General features: G+C 36.6%; 1 protein-coding gene across 4 annotated transcripts; it reads right to left on the reverse strand.

Moving 5' to 3' along the window:
- Window positions 1–1,046: 1,046 nt before the first annotated feature.
- On the reverse strand, window positions 1,047–21,599 carry LOC104225659 (kinesin-like protein KIN-5C). Of its 4 annotated transcripts, XM_070165071.1 has the most exons (27): window positions 21,408–21,599; window positions 21,241–21,314; window positions 20,421–20,483; window positions 13,099–13,161; window positions 12,339–12,429; window positions 9,236–9,365; window positions 8,456–8,614; window positions 8,020–8,369; window positions 7,795–7,933; window positions 7,484–7,581; window positions 7,239–7,395; window positions 6,345–6,414; window positions 6,150–6,226; window positions 5,756–5,809; window positions 5,588–5,668; window positions 5,399–5,510; window positions 5,241–5,327; window positions 4,979–5,154; window positions 4,641–4,802; window positions 4,422–4,529; window positions 4,107–4,265; window positions 3,952–4,035; window positions 3,675–3,880; window positions 3,358–3,459; window positions 2,260–2,369; window positions 1,860–2,011; window positions 1,047–1,581 (listed from the first exon to the last, which is right to left on the reverse strand). In XM_070165071.1, the coding sequence occupies exons 5-27, from the start codon at window positions 12,377–12,379 to the stop codon at window positions 1,384–1,386; spliced, it is 3,012 nt and encodes a 1,003-aa protein (XP_070021172.1). In that variant the 5' UTR covers window positions 12,380–12,429; window positions 13,099–13,161; window positions 20,421–20,483; window positions 21,241–21,314; window positions 21,408–21,599; the 3' UTR covers window positions 1,047–1,383. The 4 variants fall into 4 exon arrangements, with proteins under 4 accessions (XP_070021172.1, XP_070021170.1, XP_070021171.1 ...); XM_070165069.1 differs by lacking the exons at window positions 20,421–20,483; window positions 21,241–21,314; window positions 21,408–21,599 and adding exons at window positions 13,920–13,993; window positions 14,087–14,301 and having other exon boundaries at window positions 13,099–13,157; XM_070165070.1 differs by lacking the exons at window positions 20,421–20,483; window positions 21,241–21,314; window positions 21,408–21,599 and adding exons at window positions 13,920–13,993; window positions 14,087–14,301.
- Between the last annotated feature and the right edge of the window lie 367 nt (window positions 21,600–21,966).

The following is a 21,966-nucleotide window of genomic DNA, read 5'->3' on the forward strand; positions in this document are numbered from 1 at the left end:
TTTGTTTTTGTTATAGTCGTTTTGATAAATTTTGGCAAAACCTTATCGCGAGGACTAAGTGGGTCGTCTAAATGTTCAAAAATATAGTTTTAATTTTGCGAATAATCTCGTGAATCACGTCAAGAAAAGAATATCACATATGACACAAATTTGAGGACTTGAATAGAATAGTAGTAGTAATATATACAGTCAAACTTCTCTATAACAGTCTCGTTTGTTTCAGATATTTTTGGATGTTATAGCGAATTGCTGCTATAGAAAACATATATTATAACAGAACATAAAATTTAATTCCGCAAAAACTTGGCTTTTATGGTAAAGTGTTGTTATAAATGGATGTCGTTATAGAGACTCTGAATATAATAACATGTTTTTGGCTAATAAGGGAATTCGGCGAAAACTAATCATAATTGGAACTATTTACCAATTTACTGCGGAAATGATGTATCCCTACCCTCTACCCTCGACCCTCCATATAATGGTTGGACAATAAACACATATCTCCAAATGTTTACATTAGACCAATAAATGTAAGCACTTGAAAATATCACAGTGAAAGGTGAATTATTATTACTCAAGAGTATTTTATGAAAATAGCACAGTTTACATTAATGCCGAATCATTTATTTATGTAGGTACATAATTATTGGATTGGCAAGAGTGATTTGAAATTTGTTGGTAATTTACTGTAAAAACCAACATAATGCTATGGCCAAATGCCTTAATCTGCATTTCTGCAACTTAGAAATTGTGTAGGATATGTACAGAAGTCTTCCACTATATTCCCTTTCATGCTGACGTGACCTTTTTCTGTACAATCTTGTAGAAAAAGGGAGCAAAACAAACTACTGTGAGACAAAATTCTAAGTTTTCCCATATAAGAAACATAATAATCCAAAGATTCATCATTCAAGTAACAACTCTACCAAATATTGGATACATTTTCTAGCGTCAAACATCATAATCCAAATATTATCTCAAGGCAGAGGTGCTATGGAAAGCAAAAACTGTTATTCTGCAAAGATTTCATCATCTTTAGACATGACTGGAATGGCAAAATATAAACACATCTGGCATTGAGCTCCAAATGTCATTACAGACCTATTTCAAAATGGAACTGCAACTCCTTGAGTAGCAAAGAGCCATTTTACAATAAATAGAGAAATGCCTCTCACTAAACCAAATTTTCGAAAACCATGATCAAGCTTTCCTCACTTACAGCCAGTCTAAATCCCAAGGTGGGAGTTAGTATCTTTTATCTGTATTAATTACCAATATGCTACATTTACAGTATTACTCGTATTTCTGCTGAGGGTAGTACAAGTACACAGGGAAATTACAGATACAGATCAGAGGATTACACACAAGAAAGAAACCAATCTGCTACTGGTTAATCTGCAATAGAGGAGATCGTGGGATTAGTGATGGCTTTACTTCCTTCACTTGAAATGACTCCGAAGAATTATTCTCCCGAAATTCCTCCACAAGAGCTTCCATAGGCATGCGTAAAGATTCAATAGTCCCCTTGCTTGGAACATCTGGCTCAGACCTAATTGGTGTTGATCCAGTTGGCTCGTAATCCTGAGAGTCATTAAGTAAAAGACAACTCTATTAAAAGTCCTTTTTGTTAACTAACTCCAAGATCCATGGGGAAAAACAAATACAAATTTCATACAGTTTTATTTTGTAAACAAAAAGGCAATATAAGATGCAAATGGCAGCATTTGCTTTTCTGTTCTTTTCAGCAAGAGGAAAACAAACTGACAGACGAAGAGTAGACATTTTTTGAATTGGAGAAGCCAACATGTACATGGTAGCTCCTAAATGTAATAATGGATTATGATACTCAATCAACATACCATATATTTCTGCTGAAAAGTTTCCAGGGCCTTCTGTTCTATGGAAGTACACTGAGTAGCGTGATCGTGCTCAAGTACTCCGAGGGTCTCTGAATGAGTATTAGCAGTATCCAAAATGCCTGATATAGAAGCTCTCTCTTTCTCCGACAAGTCTGTGTTAGATTTAAACCCGAAAAAAGGTTATGCAAACAGCAGCTGTAGCTATTACAATAAAATGCTCCTTTAGTAATTGTACTAACTGTTGGCTTTCCCATAATTCATACAAACTCTATTATACTCAGAACACACTGGTTAAGACAAAAGAAAGATTCCCTAGGAGATAGCTTTAATCAGAATTGGGAAAACTAAAATTTTGAGAGAGAAAAAGAGAGAACGCACAAGAATAACATAGGAAACTTACCGTCAAAAGACTGAATGGCATCTTCACTATTCCTTGTTACATCTTCTTCAGCAGCATCCTTTGAAGAGTCAAATTCAGTTATGTGTTGGTCATTACTGTCACATATATTCCTGTCACCAGCAAAAAATATTAAAAGATTGTCCTAAGGAAATTCGATGACGTCCTCAAGTTTCTCTACAATGAAACCGCAAAAGCTCATATTGGGCAATAAGCTGAAAGTTTCGTAAATGCATATTTGATGTTCAGTATAGTCCTGTCTCACTTAATGTGATACATTTTCCTTTTTGGAGTTACAGAAATGTTTTAACATATTTATGTTACAAATTTATTAATCACCTCTCTCAAATTTAAAGAAATCAAATTCACAAGTCTACAAGAAGACAACTATCAACAAATAATTTAAAGTACCAAAATAACATCGAAGTAACCCCATAATTTCCAGATACAAGTTTATTTGAATTCTGATTTCTGAGCATCTGCCATCATTTAAAACCAACTTAAACACAGGATCACTGACAAACTCATTGAACATCTTTTACCGCAGGGAAATGATACTGAGCAAGATGGACAACCAAGCACATAGAGGAACTGAGGAAGAAAATACATCCCATCTCCTCATGAGAATCTTTTGCTAGATGTGTTATCGGACACAGAAATGGAACTTCAACTTCTAGAATACTTGAAAATTTTAAGAACTTATCACTCCAATGTTTGTAGAAATATAAGATATGTGAAAATCCAGGAGAGTTGAGCAAAGATGCTTATAGATATTTATTTGTAAAAATGGGAAGAAAACAAAACCAACAAACAAAAACAGTCTCATCCTAAATAGAATATCCTCACTTTCAAAATCAAACTGGACGTCTGATGCTTGGCGACGTCGAAATAATACTACTACTATGATTTTCATCATCTTCTTAAGAATATCAAAACTAAATAAAATGTTGAAGTAGCTTTAACCAAGTCTCTTCAGAACAGACGGACAGTAGCTCTTATCCATTAAAAAAAAAGGCAATACATTCGACTTCCACCAACTTTATAACTACCAGACTACCAGTACATAAATGAAATCAGTCATTAAGCGTGTTCGAAACTAACCTGACAACTGAATGCACTGTCAAGACATGTTGACTGCCCATGTCATTAACTGATCCATTCGTACTTTGCCACCGCTTATGAGCTGTTTCAGCAGTGCTTACACTGGATATGAAAAATAAAAGCATTGTAACACAAATACAGAAACAAAGAGAAGCTAAATAATAGAAAGAAGGAAAAAAAAAAGGAGACAAAGAAAGGGATCCAAACAAAAACAACAGACTGAAATTTTAGAAAGGGAAAATTTCATAGAGATCAAATATTTATTGAAACAATACAAAAAGCTGAAACTCGAAATAATAGCAAGATCAGATTCTTACCACTTCTGCATAAGCAATTCCATCCGACAGTGTTTAGCAGCTGAGAAATCAGCATTTTCTTTGGTGTCACAGCCTGCTTGCATAGAATAATCCTGCCATTTTCTTTTTGCAACTGTTGTAATGCCCTCCATAGAGGATACATGTCCATCCAAGAATGCCTTATTTCCGGAAACAGTTTCTCTAAGATCAACAAGCCTTGTACCCACCTGTCAACTACACTATGAGGAACCCAAAGAAAGAGATACCATACAATGATCACAAGATTAAAGAGACGAACCAGCTCTTTTTGGCGATGCAGGTGATTGGAGACCAAGGTAGTCATATCAGCAATAAGCTTCTCCGCTTCTGCTCTTGATTGTTCCTGAAACAAACTAAAACATCAGCCGCAGTATAGACAATTTTTATTTATTCGGGTATAATTCAAAAGTATACCTCATACGCCGTCTCAAATTCGGCAATACACTTCGTCTGGATCTCATCAACTGTTGATGCGTGTCTTTCAAGTCTTTTTGATTCTTCCATAAGCTTATCAAAAAATCCTTGAATGGTCTCAGAGATATTCGTCAAATGCTCTGTACTATCATGAAATCTCTACACAATGAGAAATCTAAGAATTAAAACATGAAAGAAACCTAAAAGAACAAATAAAAGGCAGAACTTCTCCCAGAGGTCAAGAAATACTAAGTTCTATGTGCAATATAGTGTTGGCAATCAATCAGACTCTACAGGTAAAGTAAAACTTGAAACCTGACGAAGTTCGCCAGCAAAATGTGCCATTTCTCCTTGGTGAGTTGACAGAGTGTTTTGGAGTTCATCAAATAGGGAATTTGCTTCCACACCTTCTGCATCTAAAAACTGCTCACGCAAGGGAAAAGGTAAGTGTTCAATCCCACAACTGCATTGATCAGAACAATACAACCAAAACTGAAACACATGCAGAGGAGGAACAAAACCATCATTTCATACTTCTTTTATGGAAATTGAATTAGAAGAAGCCAAAGCAGAAATCTCCTCCAGGGCAGCAGTAGAACTAGCTTTATGCAGTCTCACCACATTTTGCATGTCCTCTAAATGAGATACATACAAGGCACTTGAAGCTCTAATTTTCCTCTTCAAATCTACCACAGCCTACAAGAAAACCTTTTGCATTAATAGTTTATGAAATTTGGATCTTCAACTAATCTAAAATTAGGAGAGAAACAATGTGAAGCCCAGTATCAGTAGTAGAATAAAGCAAACAAATAGAGATCTTATAATTAAGGAAATAGAAAAAGGAAAGTTTGCCACTGGAATATGGTTGTCACCTTATCATGTGATTCAAGAAAGTTGTGACACAATTTCTCAACACACTGGAGGTGTTCATTTTGTCGACACACTGATGTTGCCACTGAGTTAGAAAGAAAACCAAGTTGCTTCGCGAGGTCAGTTTGGAAGTTGTTCACCACTGACCTATTATCAGCACTCAACTTGTCTTCTCTGGCTGCAGAAAAACCATATTAGAAGGAAATAGTAACAGATTCCAACATATCATTTCTACAATTCTGCAGATTGTGATAGATGCCTTACCAAGTTTCAGAAATAATGAAGCGTTGTCTTGAAGTGATTTCTCCAACTGAGCTCGTAAACTACATGCTTGTTGAGCGAGGGCATTTTCTGTAAATATCAATAAGAAATTAAGACCTAATTCCAGGCTACATTCAAAACCAAAGGTCAGATCACTATACCAGCTTTTTTCTGTTCACAGATAATAAAATCCTGCTCCTTGAGAGTATACCGACATTGTCTTAGTTCTTCCTCAGCATTCGCCAACATTGAGGTAGTTTGGCTCAAGTGTTTCTGCAAGAACCTTCAATAATAAGAGCTTTTGAACAGGTTTCAAAACATGATAATAGAATAAAAGGCTAGAAACTCACCTGTGTGGCATCAAGTTTACATGTCAAATCTGAGCACTGATGAACCTGGTGATCATATCTACTTCGCAACTCCTCAATTCGCTGATTGTCACAAACCAAAATCCAAATCATTCATTCTACAACGAACAGATAGACACTTCTCAACTACAAGAGTTTCAGCAAGCAGACCTTCAGTTGGTTTTCTAAGGCCATTCCCATTTGTTCAATTTGATCTGCCATAGCCTAAACATGGAAAAGATAAGTATTGCTCTCAAAGGAACAGTGAGACAAAAATTCAATACCAGGAAAATCATACAATAAACTGAATGAAGCTATAATTTCACTACTCAAGGAAAATTTCAAAACGGTAAAACACAGTGAATGTAGACATATGACACACTGCACCTTGTGAAGTATCCTCAGAAAGATATGATAGGCAAAAGAGGCACACTAAACAGCTGATGATATAGTATCACTCATAGACAGCAAGGAAAATAAAATATGGGCAAAAACTAAGATGCACTACCTTTATCATTCATAGAAGAAAACAAGACAAAGTGTGGGAAAAACAAAGATGCACTACCTTTCTCTCATTCTCCTCCTGATAATATCGCTCTTTTGGCATGTACACACCATTCTTTTCACGAGCAGCATACACCTCTGGAAAATGAGAAGAACAAAAAAATGAACAATTTGTTACTCCAGTTTCTACAAAAAAAATGATAAATGCTTTGAATATATCTCACAACACAAGTGGCTCGAATATAAAAGCACTCACCTGCTTTTAGCCTTTCAATTTCGCCATACAGATCCTTGATGAGGGTGGATTTCATCATTTTTTGATTCACCTACAGATTTAACCCAAAGAAAAGATATGGAGACAAAGGACAATCAAAAAATTTGAGTTCTCATAGTTCAAATTAATTAACATTATGAGGTTATCTGGAAATTAGATTTGGATAAGGTGAGGTTGAAAGAGATAAAGCAGTCATCCCATAAAGATTAAGTGAATAAATGCTGAAACTTTGATTACTCAAGCGAATTGATCAATTTACTTTGATTAACAAACTTTTTTACATATTAGCTCTGAAGTCTTTACGCAAAAGTCAAAACCTGACAAACCATATCCACTATGTAGTTATATGCCAGTGAACATGAAACATCTCAATGTATGGCCATCTAGTTTGTACTGTTTTCATCCAAACAGAAAATATGTCTATATTCTTTAGAGGAAGATGGCATATTCAATAAGCAAATTAATACTTTGGGGAAACAGCTCCATTCCAAAAAAGGAATTTCAGCCCAAAACCACTAGGTGGGCATGCTCAACACTTTCCTAAAGCTGTTATACTAAACCATAAAATGAGGAGTGTTCAACTGGAGATGACAAAAGCAACATTAATTGATAAAAACGACACATAAACCATCTGGCAAATGGAATGCAGCGAGAACATGACTCACTATGCAATGATTTACATTTGGAAGATACTCATGGAAATTTAACATATTAAATAAATCATTCATGCAAACAAAAGATGGACATAGAAATTGCATGTGAATTCCAACAGTACAAACGATCAAAGAATTATTGACTTGTTTTTGAGCTAATTAAGAGTGGAAGAATCATGAGATGATTCCAATAAGAAACTGTTTGCTTATTCAAGCATATTACCTCAGGCTTATTCTTAATATTCTTAGCCCGGTGGGCATAATCCAGCGTACTCAGGGTCTCCTCCAGACAGTGAACAGCAGGTGACACTGTGGCAATAATACAGGTTTTTGTTCTTCCTCCCAATGAATCACGGAGCAAACGTGTGAGTTTGCTATCCCTAAATTTCATAGAAAGCATCATAGAGAAGTGGCTTAACAATAGACAGATCTAAAAGTAAATGAGAAAACGACTGGAATAGTAACTACCTGTAAGGAACATGTCCAAGATGCTCAACAAGAGCACTGATTACTCTTCCTAGTGTAAGCAGACTTTTGTTTATTTCTCCAGCTTCCCTTGCACGACCCTGACAATGGTATAATAGAGACAGAGAGTTAGTACATAGAATTACGAAGTTTCAAGTACAGCTGGATGGCAAAACAAAAGGAGGAAAAATAATTTAGACAACAGTGCCTGAACTATAAAGAGATAAGGAACAAATAAAACGTATGTGTTTGATCAAACAAGATCAAGAAACAACCTTCTCAAAGAGTCTGTAGAAGATAAGTAAATATATTACCTCCCTAGCCCCAGAACGTGAAATGTTTTCTGAACCAGCCAAATCGACTAAATTTAGCTTGCCACATTTTATGAGTTCTTCGCCTTCAGGGGTTGCTTCCTTAATGTGTATTGTTATGGAGAAAAGAGAATGTGAACGACTGAAAAGAAAAAATTGTTTCTAGCAGATTGAATGCAACATAATAATAATAATAACAACGAATTCTAGAACAAGAAAAAGTCATACCTTGATTGCTTATTCAGCAAGGTTTCTGCAGTCCGGCGTTTTGCTGATCCCCTCTCAAGTAAAGTAAATATCTCGCTAGCACTTGTAACAATTTCCTCTTCAAGCCCTCTCACTAGAACTCCACCTTTACCATCTTCCATAAGTGGCAATTGTTTCTTTTGCCTATCTTCTACAGAAACTTTTGATAAATCTTCAGGGGCTAACAAGTCAGTGATCTCTTCATTGTACAACTCTAAGAAAGTGACTTTCACACTATATTCTGCATTTTGACTCTCCAGCATATCAAATATTTGCTTCACTGCTCTAGGTATAACTCCTGCTCCTGGGGGAAGCTCACCATTATGTCCACTCTGTTACATCAGACAATCACAAGTTAGAAACAAAAACCATTACATAAGCTTTTATAGAATCGAAGCAAAAGACTCGTGGCTGGTACCTTGGACCTCTTACATTCACCTTCCATGGTGTAAGTTTTCCCCGTACCAGTTTGACCATAAGCAAAAATAGTACAGTTAAATCCCTCTAAAACTTCATTGACAATGGGGATAATTGCCTGATCATAAAGATCCCTTTGCTGAGCAGATGGGCCAAAAACCTGAATAGAACAGAACATAATAGAAGCATGAAACACCATGACTTAAAACTGAAACCAAATTATAGCCAAAAATTGACAACGAACATCTCATGACCCTAATGTTTACAGCAGTTTGGATCAGAACAGATAATGCTTTCTGGTAAAGCGTATTTTAGGAGGGCATCTCCATATTTTAGCACTATGAACAATATCCAACTTTCTAATAATAACAGAAACTGTCATCACAAGGAAGGGGGGTAGGGGAATTCTCTACACAAAACATAAAACAACTGGGATGACATCATCTTTCTAGCGTGACCAAGACTAAAAAAATACTACATATTTCAGACAAGCAGTCAAGCCAGAACTCAACTCTAATTTTAGGATACTACCAAAAAAATGAGATATCAGTAACAAACAATTCCTTTATTTAACATAAGAGGGGACACACAATATATGGAAACAAGAAATTCGAGTTTAGTTGATATCTCAGTTAGTTATCCATATTTTTAGATACTTGAATTATTATAGATGCTCGAAAAAGATGCAATAAATTTGAGCCCAATATATGAATTAGGTTTAAAAGCAAAAATATTTCGTAATCAACAGTGGAAGCTAACCATTTTTGGTGTGAGTAATTACCTTATCGAACATAAAAACCCTATCTATGTGCTTCCCAGCAATGTTCTGTGAAACAGCTACTTCTCTTTGGTACTCATTACAAGTCACCACTTGAGGAGCATTGTTCCGTACTTCATCTTCGCTAAATGGCCTGTAGTCATATTTAAAAAAAAAAAATCAAATGCAATTAACAAAAGGAATGCAGAACTCTAACAAGTAAGGAATTGAGTATTAAATGATTAATATTAATTGTAATTGGCAAATTTTTCAAAACCAAAACAAGTACCTGCAACGAAGCAGAACTTGAACGTTTACGCTTTTCTCCTTCTCGTGGCGATTCGACATTTTTAAGCACTAAACGGAGGGAAAATAGATTTATTTGTTAAAGGAAGTGTGTGTTATTTGTGCTACTGTGTGTGTGAGAGAGAGAGAGAATAGCCGTATGTGTTAGGGAGATCTGAAGACTCAAATTAGGAGCGGGATGAAGAGGAGAATTTGAATTTTGGTCAGACGCTCTCAGATGGACGGTTGATGAAGTTATCCACCGGGTCATGTTGGAGCGGATTTGGGAGGAAATTCAAAAATAGCCACATTTACAATTGGTCGTTCAAAAATAGCTCAGTTTCAAAAGTAATCGAAATCTAGCCACTTTTCATGTAAAGATAAATCTGAGCGAAAATACTATTCAAAACCCGGAAAATACGCCAGTATTGTGACGACCCGGCCGGTCGTTTTAAGAATTAACACCTCGATCCTCTATTAACTGCTTCCCCAAGTTTAATTCTGCTAATTCGATTCGCCGAGATGTTCGGTTTTGAGTTTCGGAGAGTTTTGGGACACTTAGTCCCTAAATGAGAGCTTAAGTGTTGGAAAGTTGATCGCAGTCGGAACAGTGTGAAGACGGCCTCGTAATGGAAATCTGATGGTTCCGTTAGCTCTGTTAGGTGATTTTGGTGTTAGGAGCGTGTTCGGATTGTGTTTTGGAGGTCCGTAGCTAATTTAGGCTTGAAATGCCAAAGTTTAATTTTTGAAGTTTACGGTTCGATAGTGAGATTTTGATCCGAGGGTCGGAATGGAATTCCGAAAGTTGTAGTAGTTCTGTCATGTCATTTGGGATGTGTGTGTAAAATTCAGGTCATTCGGACGTGGTTTGGTTAGGTTTTTTATCGAAAGTGTATTTTGAGGAAAAATTGGAGTTCTTAGGCTTAAATCCTTGATTAATTCGAGTTTCCGATGTTGTTTTAGGTGTTTTAAGGATTGGTACAAGTTTGAATAAGGTATTAGGTGATATTGGTGCTTTTGGTTGAGGTCCCGGAGGCCTCGGGGTGATTTCGAATGGTTGATGGAAGAATTTTAAAGTTAAAGAGTTGTAGATTTTTGCTGCTTCTGGTATTTTCGCATCTGCGGTTTAAGGACCGCAGATACGGCTTTGGAGACCGCATAAGCGGAATTTGGGTGTCCCTTCAATGTCCGCAAATGCGGAAGTTCCACCGCAAATGTGGTTTCACATCTGCGAAAGTAGTATCGCAGATGTGGCTCCTGTGCCATTTAATGAAAGTCGCAGATCCGACCAATGTTCCGTAGAAGCGGGACCGCAGATGCGGAAATCACTGGGCTGAAATATGAAATTCAAGGGTTTAGTTTCAAAAGTTAGAAAAATCAAATTGGAGCTTAGGAAAGGGCGGTTTTGAGAGGGATTTGAAGAGAAGATCATTGGGTAACGATTCTTTACCCCTTTCTAGTTATATTCCATCAATCTATAGTTAATTTCATCATCTAAATTCGTATTGGGGATTAAAAATTGGAAGAAACTTCTTAGGTCGAATTATTGAGTTTTGAATGGGTTGTTGACATCCGATTTGAGAGATTTTTATATGGTTAGACTCGTGAGAGTACGAGGTTTCTGAAAATGTTAATTTCACCCGATTTCGAGATGTTGGCCTGAGGGGCATTTTGGTCATTTTACCTAATTTTGTGTCTTAACTTTGAATTAAATCGTAGAACCAGTTGGTTGAGATGTTATTTATGATATGTAATTGAATTGAATAGATTTGGATCATTTGGAGTCGGATACTCGTGGCAAACGTGTGGTTTCGAGTTGATTTTGAAGCCGGTTCGAGGTAAGTGGCTTGTCTAACCTTGTGGGGGGGACTTTCCCCTTAGGATATGATATATTTGGTAATTGAGATGCCTTTGTACGTGAGGTGGTGAGTGCGTACTCGAGCTAATTGTTAAAAATTCTGTTTTACTTTAAGTATTTCAATTGAGTTCCTTTTTTTCCTGCTTTATTCTACTTGCGAATTTAGCCCGTTAAAGTTTAGAAAAGTATGTTTAGTTGATTTAATTGCTTATCTGCTTAAACTGCCTTAATTGCATTACGTGAAGCATGTTATGCTAGAATTAACTGTTAATTGGTACGAAATTTTGCATTTAATTGTGTATTCTTGTGTTGCTTCTATGTGTTTTTAATTTGGGACTACGGGACGGCATCCCGGGAGATCCCCTGTACGTATTTATGATCTGAACCAAGGTGCGGGATACCAAGAGATCTCTGGCACATATATTGAGGATACCAAGAGATCCCTATCATATATTGAGGATACCAAGAGATCCTCGGGATACCAAGAGATTCCTAGCATACATTGAGGATACTGAGAGATCCTCGGGATACCAAGAGATCCCTAGCATTATTGAGGATACCAAGAGATCCTCGGGATACCAAGAGATACCTAGCATATATTGAGGATACCAAGAGTGTCACGACCCAAACCGAAGGGCCGTGACGAGCACCCGGTGCCTAACGCAACCGAGTACCAACATAACATATCTTTCTTATTATACTATCTTGAGTAAATGAGCCAGAAACCCATCATGAGATAACAAGAATAAAACGTAAGGGAATACTCAACATATTACGACCCAACATGATATACAAACTTATACATGTGACATACGGGCCTATAAGGCAGACATGACCATTTGTAAACTCAACACATGGGCCAACAAGGTCATACAAGTATCCATAAACCTAACATCTGTCTACAAGCCTCTAAGAGTACATAAAATCATAAAGGTCAGGACAGAGACCGCCATACCAGTCAATACATATCCAAAGTATACTGACCAAATAGGCAACTCCGGAGCAAGTGGAGTGCACCAACACATCCGCTGAGCTGATAGCCTACTAGGAAGACTTTCAACCTATCAATCGGGACCTGCGAGCATGAAACACAGCGTCCCCAGGCAAAAGGGACGTCAATACAAATAAAGTACTGAGTATGTAAGGCAGGAAAGCATAAACAAGAACATTAATGTAAAGAGGGATAGAGGAGATACAACCTGTAATATATGAGTGCCTCTAGGGGCTACTGACATGAAATGCATAATGCATATATATACATAAACTTTAAAAACATAAGCCTCTGTGGGCATCATCATCATCATATCGTACCCGGCCTCAAAGAGGACTCGGTAAAAGCGTACCCGGCCATCATAAGGCTCGGTAAAATCGTACCCGGCTACGTGGAGCTCGGTAAATCCAACTGATCAGTGGTTGCACAATAGGTGTCATACCCGGCCTACTATAGCGCGGCTCAGTAGAGTAAAATAGATGTCATATATAATGCATGCTAGACTCATGGAATCATGTTCTAAACCTTTTGGAGTGACTTAAGGTGGTTGCACCTTCGATTAATATTATGGACATCATACCATCAATATGAGCTTCTATAGGATTCAAGGATCATACATAATTGCTTAAAATAACTTTATAAGGAAATAACAACATGAGCAACCTTAGTTTCTAAGAGTAGATCCGTTATGAAATAGCGTATTCATTTCACTTTAGATTATGCCAAAAGAAATAAGGAAGTGCCTTAACATACCTTAACCATGGTGAGTCCTTAATACCTCCCAAGCTACTCTTCAAACAACTCAACTCAATCTACCTTTGCATAAGGAGATTCAAAATCAGTGTTGAATAAAGGCTAAGTCTGCAACTTAAACTTGTAGCTCGTTTATATAAATCCGGGCATCATCTCCCCTATAACAAGAGCCTCCTCCATATATACCAACAACAATTACCAGAGAAATCCATCAATACATAATTATCAATAACAAAACACCATAAAACAACAACAAGTCATAACTATTTTACGACGAGCGACAAGCTCCAATTGAAATTCGTATACCCCATATCATCCCTTATAGACTTTTTACTTTAACTTAATAGTATCATTAACATGATAATGAAGTCATTCATCAATAATTCCAGCCTTATACCATATATCCATAACAAAGAAAATGATCCACAACTCCAATTATTCTTAATTAGCAACTTTATTCAATAGTTCATGTCTAGTTCATCCATTTAACTTAACCAATGCCAAGATAACCGTAATAACCTATAGGAACACAATATAATTACCCCATACAGTAGATGCAAGTCGAAATCAATATTATATTTAGCTTACAACAGTCCAACACACCCCAATCAATTCATACCAAAAACGACAACTATAGTAGTGTCCAACACCCCGAAAATATTACAAAGAATGACTAATCCATAATTTTGCCATTACGTGGTGTTTCTCCACACCATTTATCCTCCAAAAACTCCATTAAATAGCAGCAAAATATATAGACCAAAAGCTACACGAAACAGCCCACAAGACAGTCCATTACAAATCAAATAACTCGAACTCACGGCTTCCGATCACCGTCCCGTGATTTCTAACTATTATGAAATAAATTCATCAATCTTCCTTGATGTTTAAGAGCCTGAAACCAGAAATTAGGCATTTTTATTAACCTCAAAATACCTTCCAAAACTGAAACTACAAAGAAAAAGAAAGGTTATATAGTGATACTTACGTCGTGGGGATCGTTCTAGTGTTATTGCTTCGTGATTTCGTGCCTCGGACGATAATCTTGTTGGATAACCTTGTGGAAAGCTTAAGGGTGAGGTTAGGGGTATTATTTGGTCGAGCTCTCTGGAATTATGAAGAAAGAGACGACATAGGAAGATAAATATCCATTTTGGTTGAAAAGTCAAAAGGTGCTACTTGGCACCATCTCATTGGCCCTTTTTCAAATACTTATATCTTTTTATCCGGATGTCGTATGAAAAAATGGTTAAGAGCGTTGGAAAATACATTTCAAGACCTTCAATTTGGTATATAATATGTCCCAAAAAGACCTCATATAGAACACGAAATTTATTACTCAATAAGCTCCATTACAAGGCAAATCTTTAGTCGGTTTTTCCGCAACTTAAATCCGATTTTTCTCAAACTTTATACTTCATGTACAAACATCATATATAGTCATATCATGGATTTAAAATCATTTAAATCATGGTTAACAAGTCTCATATTCATCTTAACTTACTTAACACTTCGGCAAACCTTTCTTATCCTTGTAGAAAGATTTCATCCTTTTTGAGTTTACATTAGATAATCCTATAATGATAGTAACGTCTAAAGTACGGGGTAATAACATGTACTCTTATAAACATTTATCCTTGAATATTAACTCTCAAAGGCTTGAAAAAAAATATGGGACGTAAAATCACTTTATATACTTTCCAAGAGGATCTCATTTCTGAGCTTACATCAACGGACTTACGACGTACTTTCACGTACCAAAACATGGGTTGTAACATTATTCCCCCCTTTGGAACATTCGTCCTCGAATGTTGACTGATGCACTTCTCATTCTCATACCATGTGGCTCTTATGAATACTTTAATATTGTCCTTTGTTGTCTAGACAATTGTTCTGTGGATAAATTTAAAAACCAAGGCATTTACCCCTTTAGTACTATTCTCACCTCGAGAATTATGGCCGGAGTTCTTCCAATATCGTAACTTCGACTACTTTCTATGATGTATCCTATATGACTATGTCCTTTTATTCACGACTCTTCTCTCCTTTTTTCCCTCCAGCTTTTTGCCAATCTCTTGACTTCACTTTGTGAATACATATATAGAACTAAGACATGATGTCCCTCTGGGCATATATAGGTATATTTAAGCTCTTCGCTTGGTACTTTGCTGAATGTACGACTATTGCTATATTTCGTTTCATAGCCTTGGTATTATTACTGGGGTATGCTACACAACTCTAGGTTACTTTCTTATTGCTTGTCCCATAACCTGCTGGTGCGACCCTGCCACATTAGGAACATATAATCGGCCTCGATATTTGAGGACTCCATCTCTTGTAATCTCAAATAGTGTCTTCTCCTTTTGAGGGGTTGTATCTTTTTAACGGTCTAGCACATGATCTTCATACTAGCATTCCTTCAGTTCAGTTACTAAAGAGGAGATTTCCATGTCCTAAGTAGTAACTCTGGTACCACCTGCATCTAGTAATCGAATTCCAAGATTAGCTAGCAGATGAATCTCACAAGCTATCTCACTCTTTTATGCCTGTAAATATGATACGCTAAACATAGATCTACGATTGAGGGAGTTGACTACTACATTCGCCTTCCATGGATGATATAAAATATAAACATCATAGTCTTTCACTAACTCCAACCATCACCTCGGATGTAATACATTGTCACTAAGGCTCGCATCTTATCGGGAAACATCTAAAGTGATTTTCTTGATGCACCTACGGACGATACTATACTTCAATAACTGCATTTTCATAACATCCCAATGTATTCATCTTAGGGGGGGCATTATAATACCATGCCATCCATAAAATCCTTTTTCTTTAAATCATTACTCAATCGAAGACCCAAACGTCATTCTCTTAACTATTACAATTACATCCTTATTCTACTACCAGGGCAGTATTCCATTTCTTCTAATTGCTCCTTTTCTTAGACTCCTCGGAGTTCATTCAGAGTGTACCGAGCTTTCTATAGCTCATGGAGAGCATCAGCCCTCTTGTTTTGACGGGTTTAATCTTGAGACCTTGCCTATTATTATCACCTTCTCACTCACATTTACCATACTTACCTTTAAATCTTGCACCGTATCTTCTACCGATTTCATAACCTCCCTTCTACATTGGTGGAATTCACATCCATACCTTAAAGCTCTACTATATTACTTGCAACCCTGGTGCATACACAATCCGGTGGGAGCTTCGTATTAACGTCTTATGAGGCTGGTACTCTTCTAATTGCTTTGTCGTAGAGCTTTTATAGAATATGATTGTTGTACTATCTCTCTTATACCTCTGCTATTAAAAGTGCTCATGCTATGGTTTGAGTCACGATTTCTATAATCGTCTGGGTCTAATAATTGGACTCATGATATAACTTTCGAGCTTCCTCTTCCTTCTCAGCCTTTAATTAAGCTTAGGCTATCTTCTAATCTTCAGCTTAGGGTATTAGCTATTACATTAGCCTTTCATGGACTCTATGTAGCATCCATGATATAATCTTCTAACAATTCAAGCCTTTATAGGTGACGTGGACTTAATTCTTTCTTTTAACTTATAACAGAGTCTCTTATAGCTATATGAATGTCAACATATATGCTGCATGGATATAACTCTGAAGTCTTAAGTGCATTCACAATGTAATTAACTCTGGATCATTGATTGAATAATTCTTTTCGTGCCTTCTCAGCGTTCTTTAAATGTAAACAATCACTTTTCCTGGTCGTTATGCCACTTGTTGCATGAATACTTGGATTATCTTATTGCCCACCAATACTAGAATTTCCTATAACTCATATGAGCTCAAATATCACTTTTTACTTCCTGTTCATTAGTCACGATAGGTGCCACTTTCTTATGGAGTGTATACCATATTGTAGCGAGACTGTTGTTACAAGACCATTTCTTCTCTATATCGTTATGCTTAAGTTGAAACCTTCTTCCTTATTTCCTCAGCTAGTCTTTCTTTGTAGTACTTAAGGAGACCTTCTAGATCTTATAAAGTTACGATCTTATTATACTGTATACCCGAAGGAATTTTTGATGTTCTTACTCGCCTACAAATATCCTTAGTTATATACTTTCGTGCCCTTGTGCTCGTAGGGTTACTTCTAAACTCAGATGTTGATTGTCTCCTTAGTGGCACTCTCCATTATTCCCGTAACACTTATACGGTACCTTTAGTAACTCAACTCCTATCTGAATATTTCTCAAGGTTACGACATCATATCTGCGAGACTGAATTTACTAGATTATGATTCACTACATTTATCTTGCATGATCTGTTGATTTGCTTATACCCTCTTATCTAGCCATAACTAGGCTCTTCCTGAATCAACTACAAACTACTCATTGATCCAATCTCATATCTATATTCCGCGTAATCTCCCTTTAGTTATTTATTTTGTCTTAAGTTACCTCTCGCACCGGCTCCTTATGTATCAAGTGTTCATTTGCACTTATTTATCAATATCATCGGGTGCATAACCCTTATCGCTTCTCTCCAGCGTCATGCTTGCATAATGTTCAAGAGTCATATCATATCTATAGGATTTGAATAGATGCAATCTCATTCCTTTCACCCTTTTACCGGTTCCTCATTTACTATTCCATAGTTACCTCTTCATCTTGGTATTTTTTCCACATCTTCACTAACATCTTACTTGCCTTGCGGTAACCTCTCTATACCAGGGATAATTGAATTTATTACGCACAAGGGTGACACTTAATATAACTGGCACACTTAGTCCCTTAAGGTTAACTTTGCTCCACATGCTTGCTTTAGGGAAGCATCTTCCTAAATGAACCTTAAAGGTTATTCTTTTGTTGTCCATTTTATTATTGTCGGAATGTTATCTCTGAAATTCACATGATATCAACTATTATAAAATCCTTCAGTCCCTAATTCATGTTCAGTTTATCTTGTTCACCAGCCCATACTAACTTCTACTACTCTGGGGTCTAACCTTTCCTCCTGGTAATCACGTTGAAGTCACCAACTCATTCTCGAAATAAGGATATGGCTTTATGGCCTATACTCATTTATTGCCTCAAGGCCTGTCACCTCTTGTATTTTCCTTCACTCGACTATAGACTCTATCATCGTGTCATATTTTGATTTACTGTTATCACTCATACATCATATCTTACTCATGATGCTTCATTTACTCTCTTCTTATTCTACGGATAATATTTTTGTCTATCACTTTATTCTGAAACTTGAACAAAATGTTCTTTCACTTTTAGCTCCCCTTGCTTTATCTCACTGGATCTTCGGAATGCCTAACATTCTTCCCCTTTTATTTACTCGGGGCTGGAGTCATACTAAGGGAAATATTTTTCCCTTCTAGGATTCCACTACCTATCTTCTGAAATTTCTGAATATTCTAGTATTCATATCTGATTGTACTATTCTAAAGTTCACCATCTATGTGTCTCACAAGGAGATCTATTACTACATTTGCACTATCCTTCGGATACATTAGTGAATGATAACAATCCATCCATAATTTTTGGTTACTCTAACCCGAATTGAATCTTGATATCACCTTCTTCTTTTAAACTATATTTGTTAGCTCCCATAAGACACAACTGAGATGGGTGTGGTCAATTGTATATATCACCGTTAATATTGAAGGTAACACCAGTACTTACATTTCTCTACCTGAATTGTAAATACTAATAATCTTCATTAACTAGGTACCTCGTACACTTCGTCATCTTGCTTGTTTTACTCGCTGAAACTTGTGTCTACTTTTCGATTCGCTTATTCCTTTTTACCATATGAGTGGATATATATTCTTGCCTTATGACTCTTTATCAAGAAGCTTACACATCTTAGTACACATATGATCTGCTGAAGACCTCATATTTAGTCATCATAAGCATGATGCAAAATCGAGTTCCTCTGACTCAACTTTTTCACATCAAAATTCAATCTCTTACCAACTATATTTCTGGATGTAGGTATAACTGTATTATGAATAAAACAAAGTTTAGGAGTTTGAATTCTTACAACTGAGCTCTATCACACGATCTAGATAAGAAGAAAGAGTGACAGTCTTAAATGCCATGTAGCCTCCTGCTTATAAGTGTGGTGCACAACACACCCATAAACAAGACTCTACTAGACACGGCTTGTAGACTCCCTAGGACAGAACTGCTCTGATACCAAGAGTGTCACGACCCAAACCGAAGGGCCGTGACGAGCACCCGGTGCCTAACGCAACCGAGTACCAACATAACATATCTTTCTTATTATACTATCTTGAGTAAATGAGCCAGAAACCCATCATGAGATAACAAGAATAAAACGTAAGGGAATACTCAACATATGACGACCCAACATGATATACAAACTTATACATGTGACATACGGGCCTATAAGGCAGACATGACCATTTGTAAACTCAACACATGGGCCAACAAGGCCATACAAGTATCCATAAACCTAACATCTGTCTACAAGCCTCTAAGAGTACATAAAATCATAAAGGTCAGGACAGAGACCGCCATACCAGTCAATACATATCCAAAGTATACTGACCAAATAGGCAACTCCGGAGCAAGTGGAGTGCACCAACACATCCGCTGAGCTGATAGCCTACTAGAAAGACTTTCAACCTATCAATCGGGACCTGCGGGCATGAAACACAGCATCCCCAGGCAAAAGGGACGTCAATACAAATAAAGTACTGAGTATGTAAGGCAGGAAAGCATAAACAAGAACATTAATGTAAAGAGGGATAGAGGAGATACAACCTGTAATATATGAGTGCCTCTAGGGGCTACTGACATGAAATGCATAATGCATATATATACATAAACTTTAAAAACATAAGCCTCTGTGGGCATCATCATCATCATATCGTACCCAGCCTCAAAGAGGACTCGGTAAAAGCGTACCCGACCATCATAAGGCTCGGTAAAATCGTACCCGGCTACGTGGAGCTCGGTAAATCCAACTGATCAGTGGTTGCACAATAGGTGTCATACCCGGCCTACTATAGCGCGGCTCAGTAGAGTAAAATAGATGTCATATATAATGCATGCTAGACTCATGGAATCATGTTCTAAACCTTTTGGAGTGACTTAAGGTGGTTGCACCTTCGATTAATATTATGGACATCATACCATCAATATGAGCTTCTATAGGATTCAAGGATCATACATAATTGCTTAAAATAACTTTATAAGGAAATAACAACATGAGCAACCTTAGTTTCTAAGAGTAGATCCATTATGAAATAGCGTATTCATTTCACTTTAGATTATGCCAAAAGAAATAAGGAAGTGCCTTAACATACCTTAACCATGGTGAGTCCTTAATACCTCCCAAGCTACTCTTCAAACAACTCAACTCAATCTACCTTTGCATAAGGAGATTCAAAATCAGTGTTGAATAAAGGCTAAGTCTGCAACTTAAACTTGTAGCTCGTTTATATAAATCCGGGCATCATCTCCCCTATAACAAGAGCCTCCTCCATATATACCAACAACAATTACCAGAGAAATCCATCAATACATAATTATCAATAACAAAACACCATAAAACAACAACAAGTCATAACTATTTTACGACGAGCGACAAGCTCCAATTGAAATTCGTATACCCCATATCATCCCTTATAGACTTTTTACTTTAACTTAATAGTATCATTAACATGATAATGAAGTCATTCATCAATAATTCCAGCCTTATACCATATATCCATAACAAAGAAAATGATCCACAACTCCAATTATTCTTAATTAGCAACTTTATTCAATAGTTCATGTCTAGTTCATCCATTTAACTTAACCAATGCCAAGATAACCGTAAGAACCTATAGGAACACAATATAATTACCCCATACAGTAGATGCAAGTCGAAATCAATATTATATTTAGCTTACAACAGCCCAACACACCCAATCAATTCATACCAAAAACGACAACTATAGTAGTGTCCAACACCCCGAAAATATTACAAAGAATGACTAATCCATAATTTTGCCATTATGTGGTGTTTATCCACACCATTTATCCTCCAAAAACTCCATTAAATAGCAGCAAAATATATAGACCAAAAGCTACACGAAACAGCCCACAAAATAGTCCATTACAAATCAAATAACTCGAACTCACGGCTTCCGATCACCGTCCCGTGATTTCTAACTATTATGAAATAAATTCATCAATCTTCCTTGATGTTTAAGAGCCTGAAACCAGAAATTAGGCATTTTTATTAACCTCAAAATACCTTCCAAAACTGAAACTACAAAGAAAAAGAAAGGTTATATAGTGATACTTACGTCGTGGGGATCGTTCTAGTGTTATTGCTTCGTGATTTCGTGCCTCGGACGATAATCTTGTTGGATAACCTTGTGGAAAGCTTAAGGGTGAGGTTAGGGGTATTATTTGGTCGAGCTCTCTGGAATTATGAAGAAAGAGACGACATAGGAAGATAAATATCCATTTTGGTTGAAAAGTCAAAAGGTGCTACTTGGCACCATCTCATTGGCCCTTTTTCAAATACTTATATCTTTTTATCCGGATGTCGTATGAAAAAATGGTTAAGAGCGTTGGAAAATACATTTCAAGACCTTCAATTTGGTATATAATATGTCCCAAAAAGACCTCATATAGAACACGAAATTTATTACTCAATAAGCTCCATTACAAGGCAAATCTTTAGTCGGTTTTTCCGCAACTTAAATCCGATTTTTCTCAAACTTTATACTTCATGTACAAACATCATATATAGTCATATCATGGCTTTAAAATCATTTAAATCATGGTTAACAAGTCTCATATTCATCTTAACTTACTTAACACTTCGGCAAACCTTTCTTATCCTTGTAGAAAGATTTC

Source organism: Nicotiana sylvestris, chromosome 12, assembly GCF_000393655.2.
Source record: "Nicotiana sylvestris chromosome 12, ASM39365v2, whole genome shotgun sequence".
Classification (NCBI taxonomy): Eukaryota; Viridiplantae; Streptophyta; class Magnoliopsida; order Solanales; family Solanaceae; genus Nicotiana; species Nicotiana sylvestris.

Excerpts from the sequence above, each read along its gene's own strand:
- LOC104225659 (XM_009777504.2), bottom strand. The coding sequence starts at position 9,559 with ATGTCGAATCGCCACGAGAAGGAGAAAAGCGTAAACGTTCAAGTTCTG. Across the intron at positions 4,036-4,106 it reads AATTTGAGACGGCGTATGAG|GAACAATCAAGAGCAGAAGC; the intron begins GTATACTTTTGA and ends AGTTTGTTTCAG. Across the intron at positions 3,460-3,674 it reads GAATTGCTTATGCAGAAGTG|TGTAAGCACTGCTGAAACAG; the intron begins GTAAGAATCTGA and ends TTTCATATCCAG.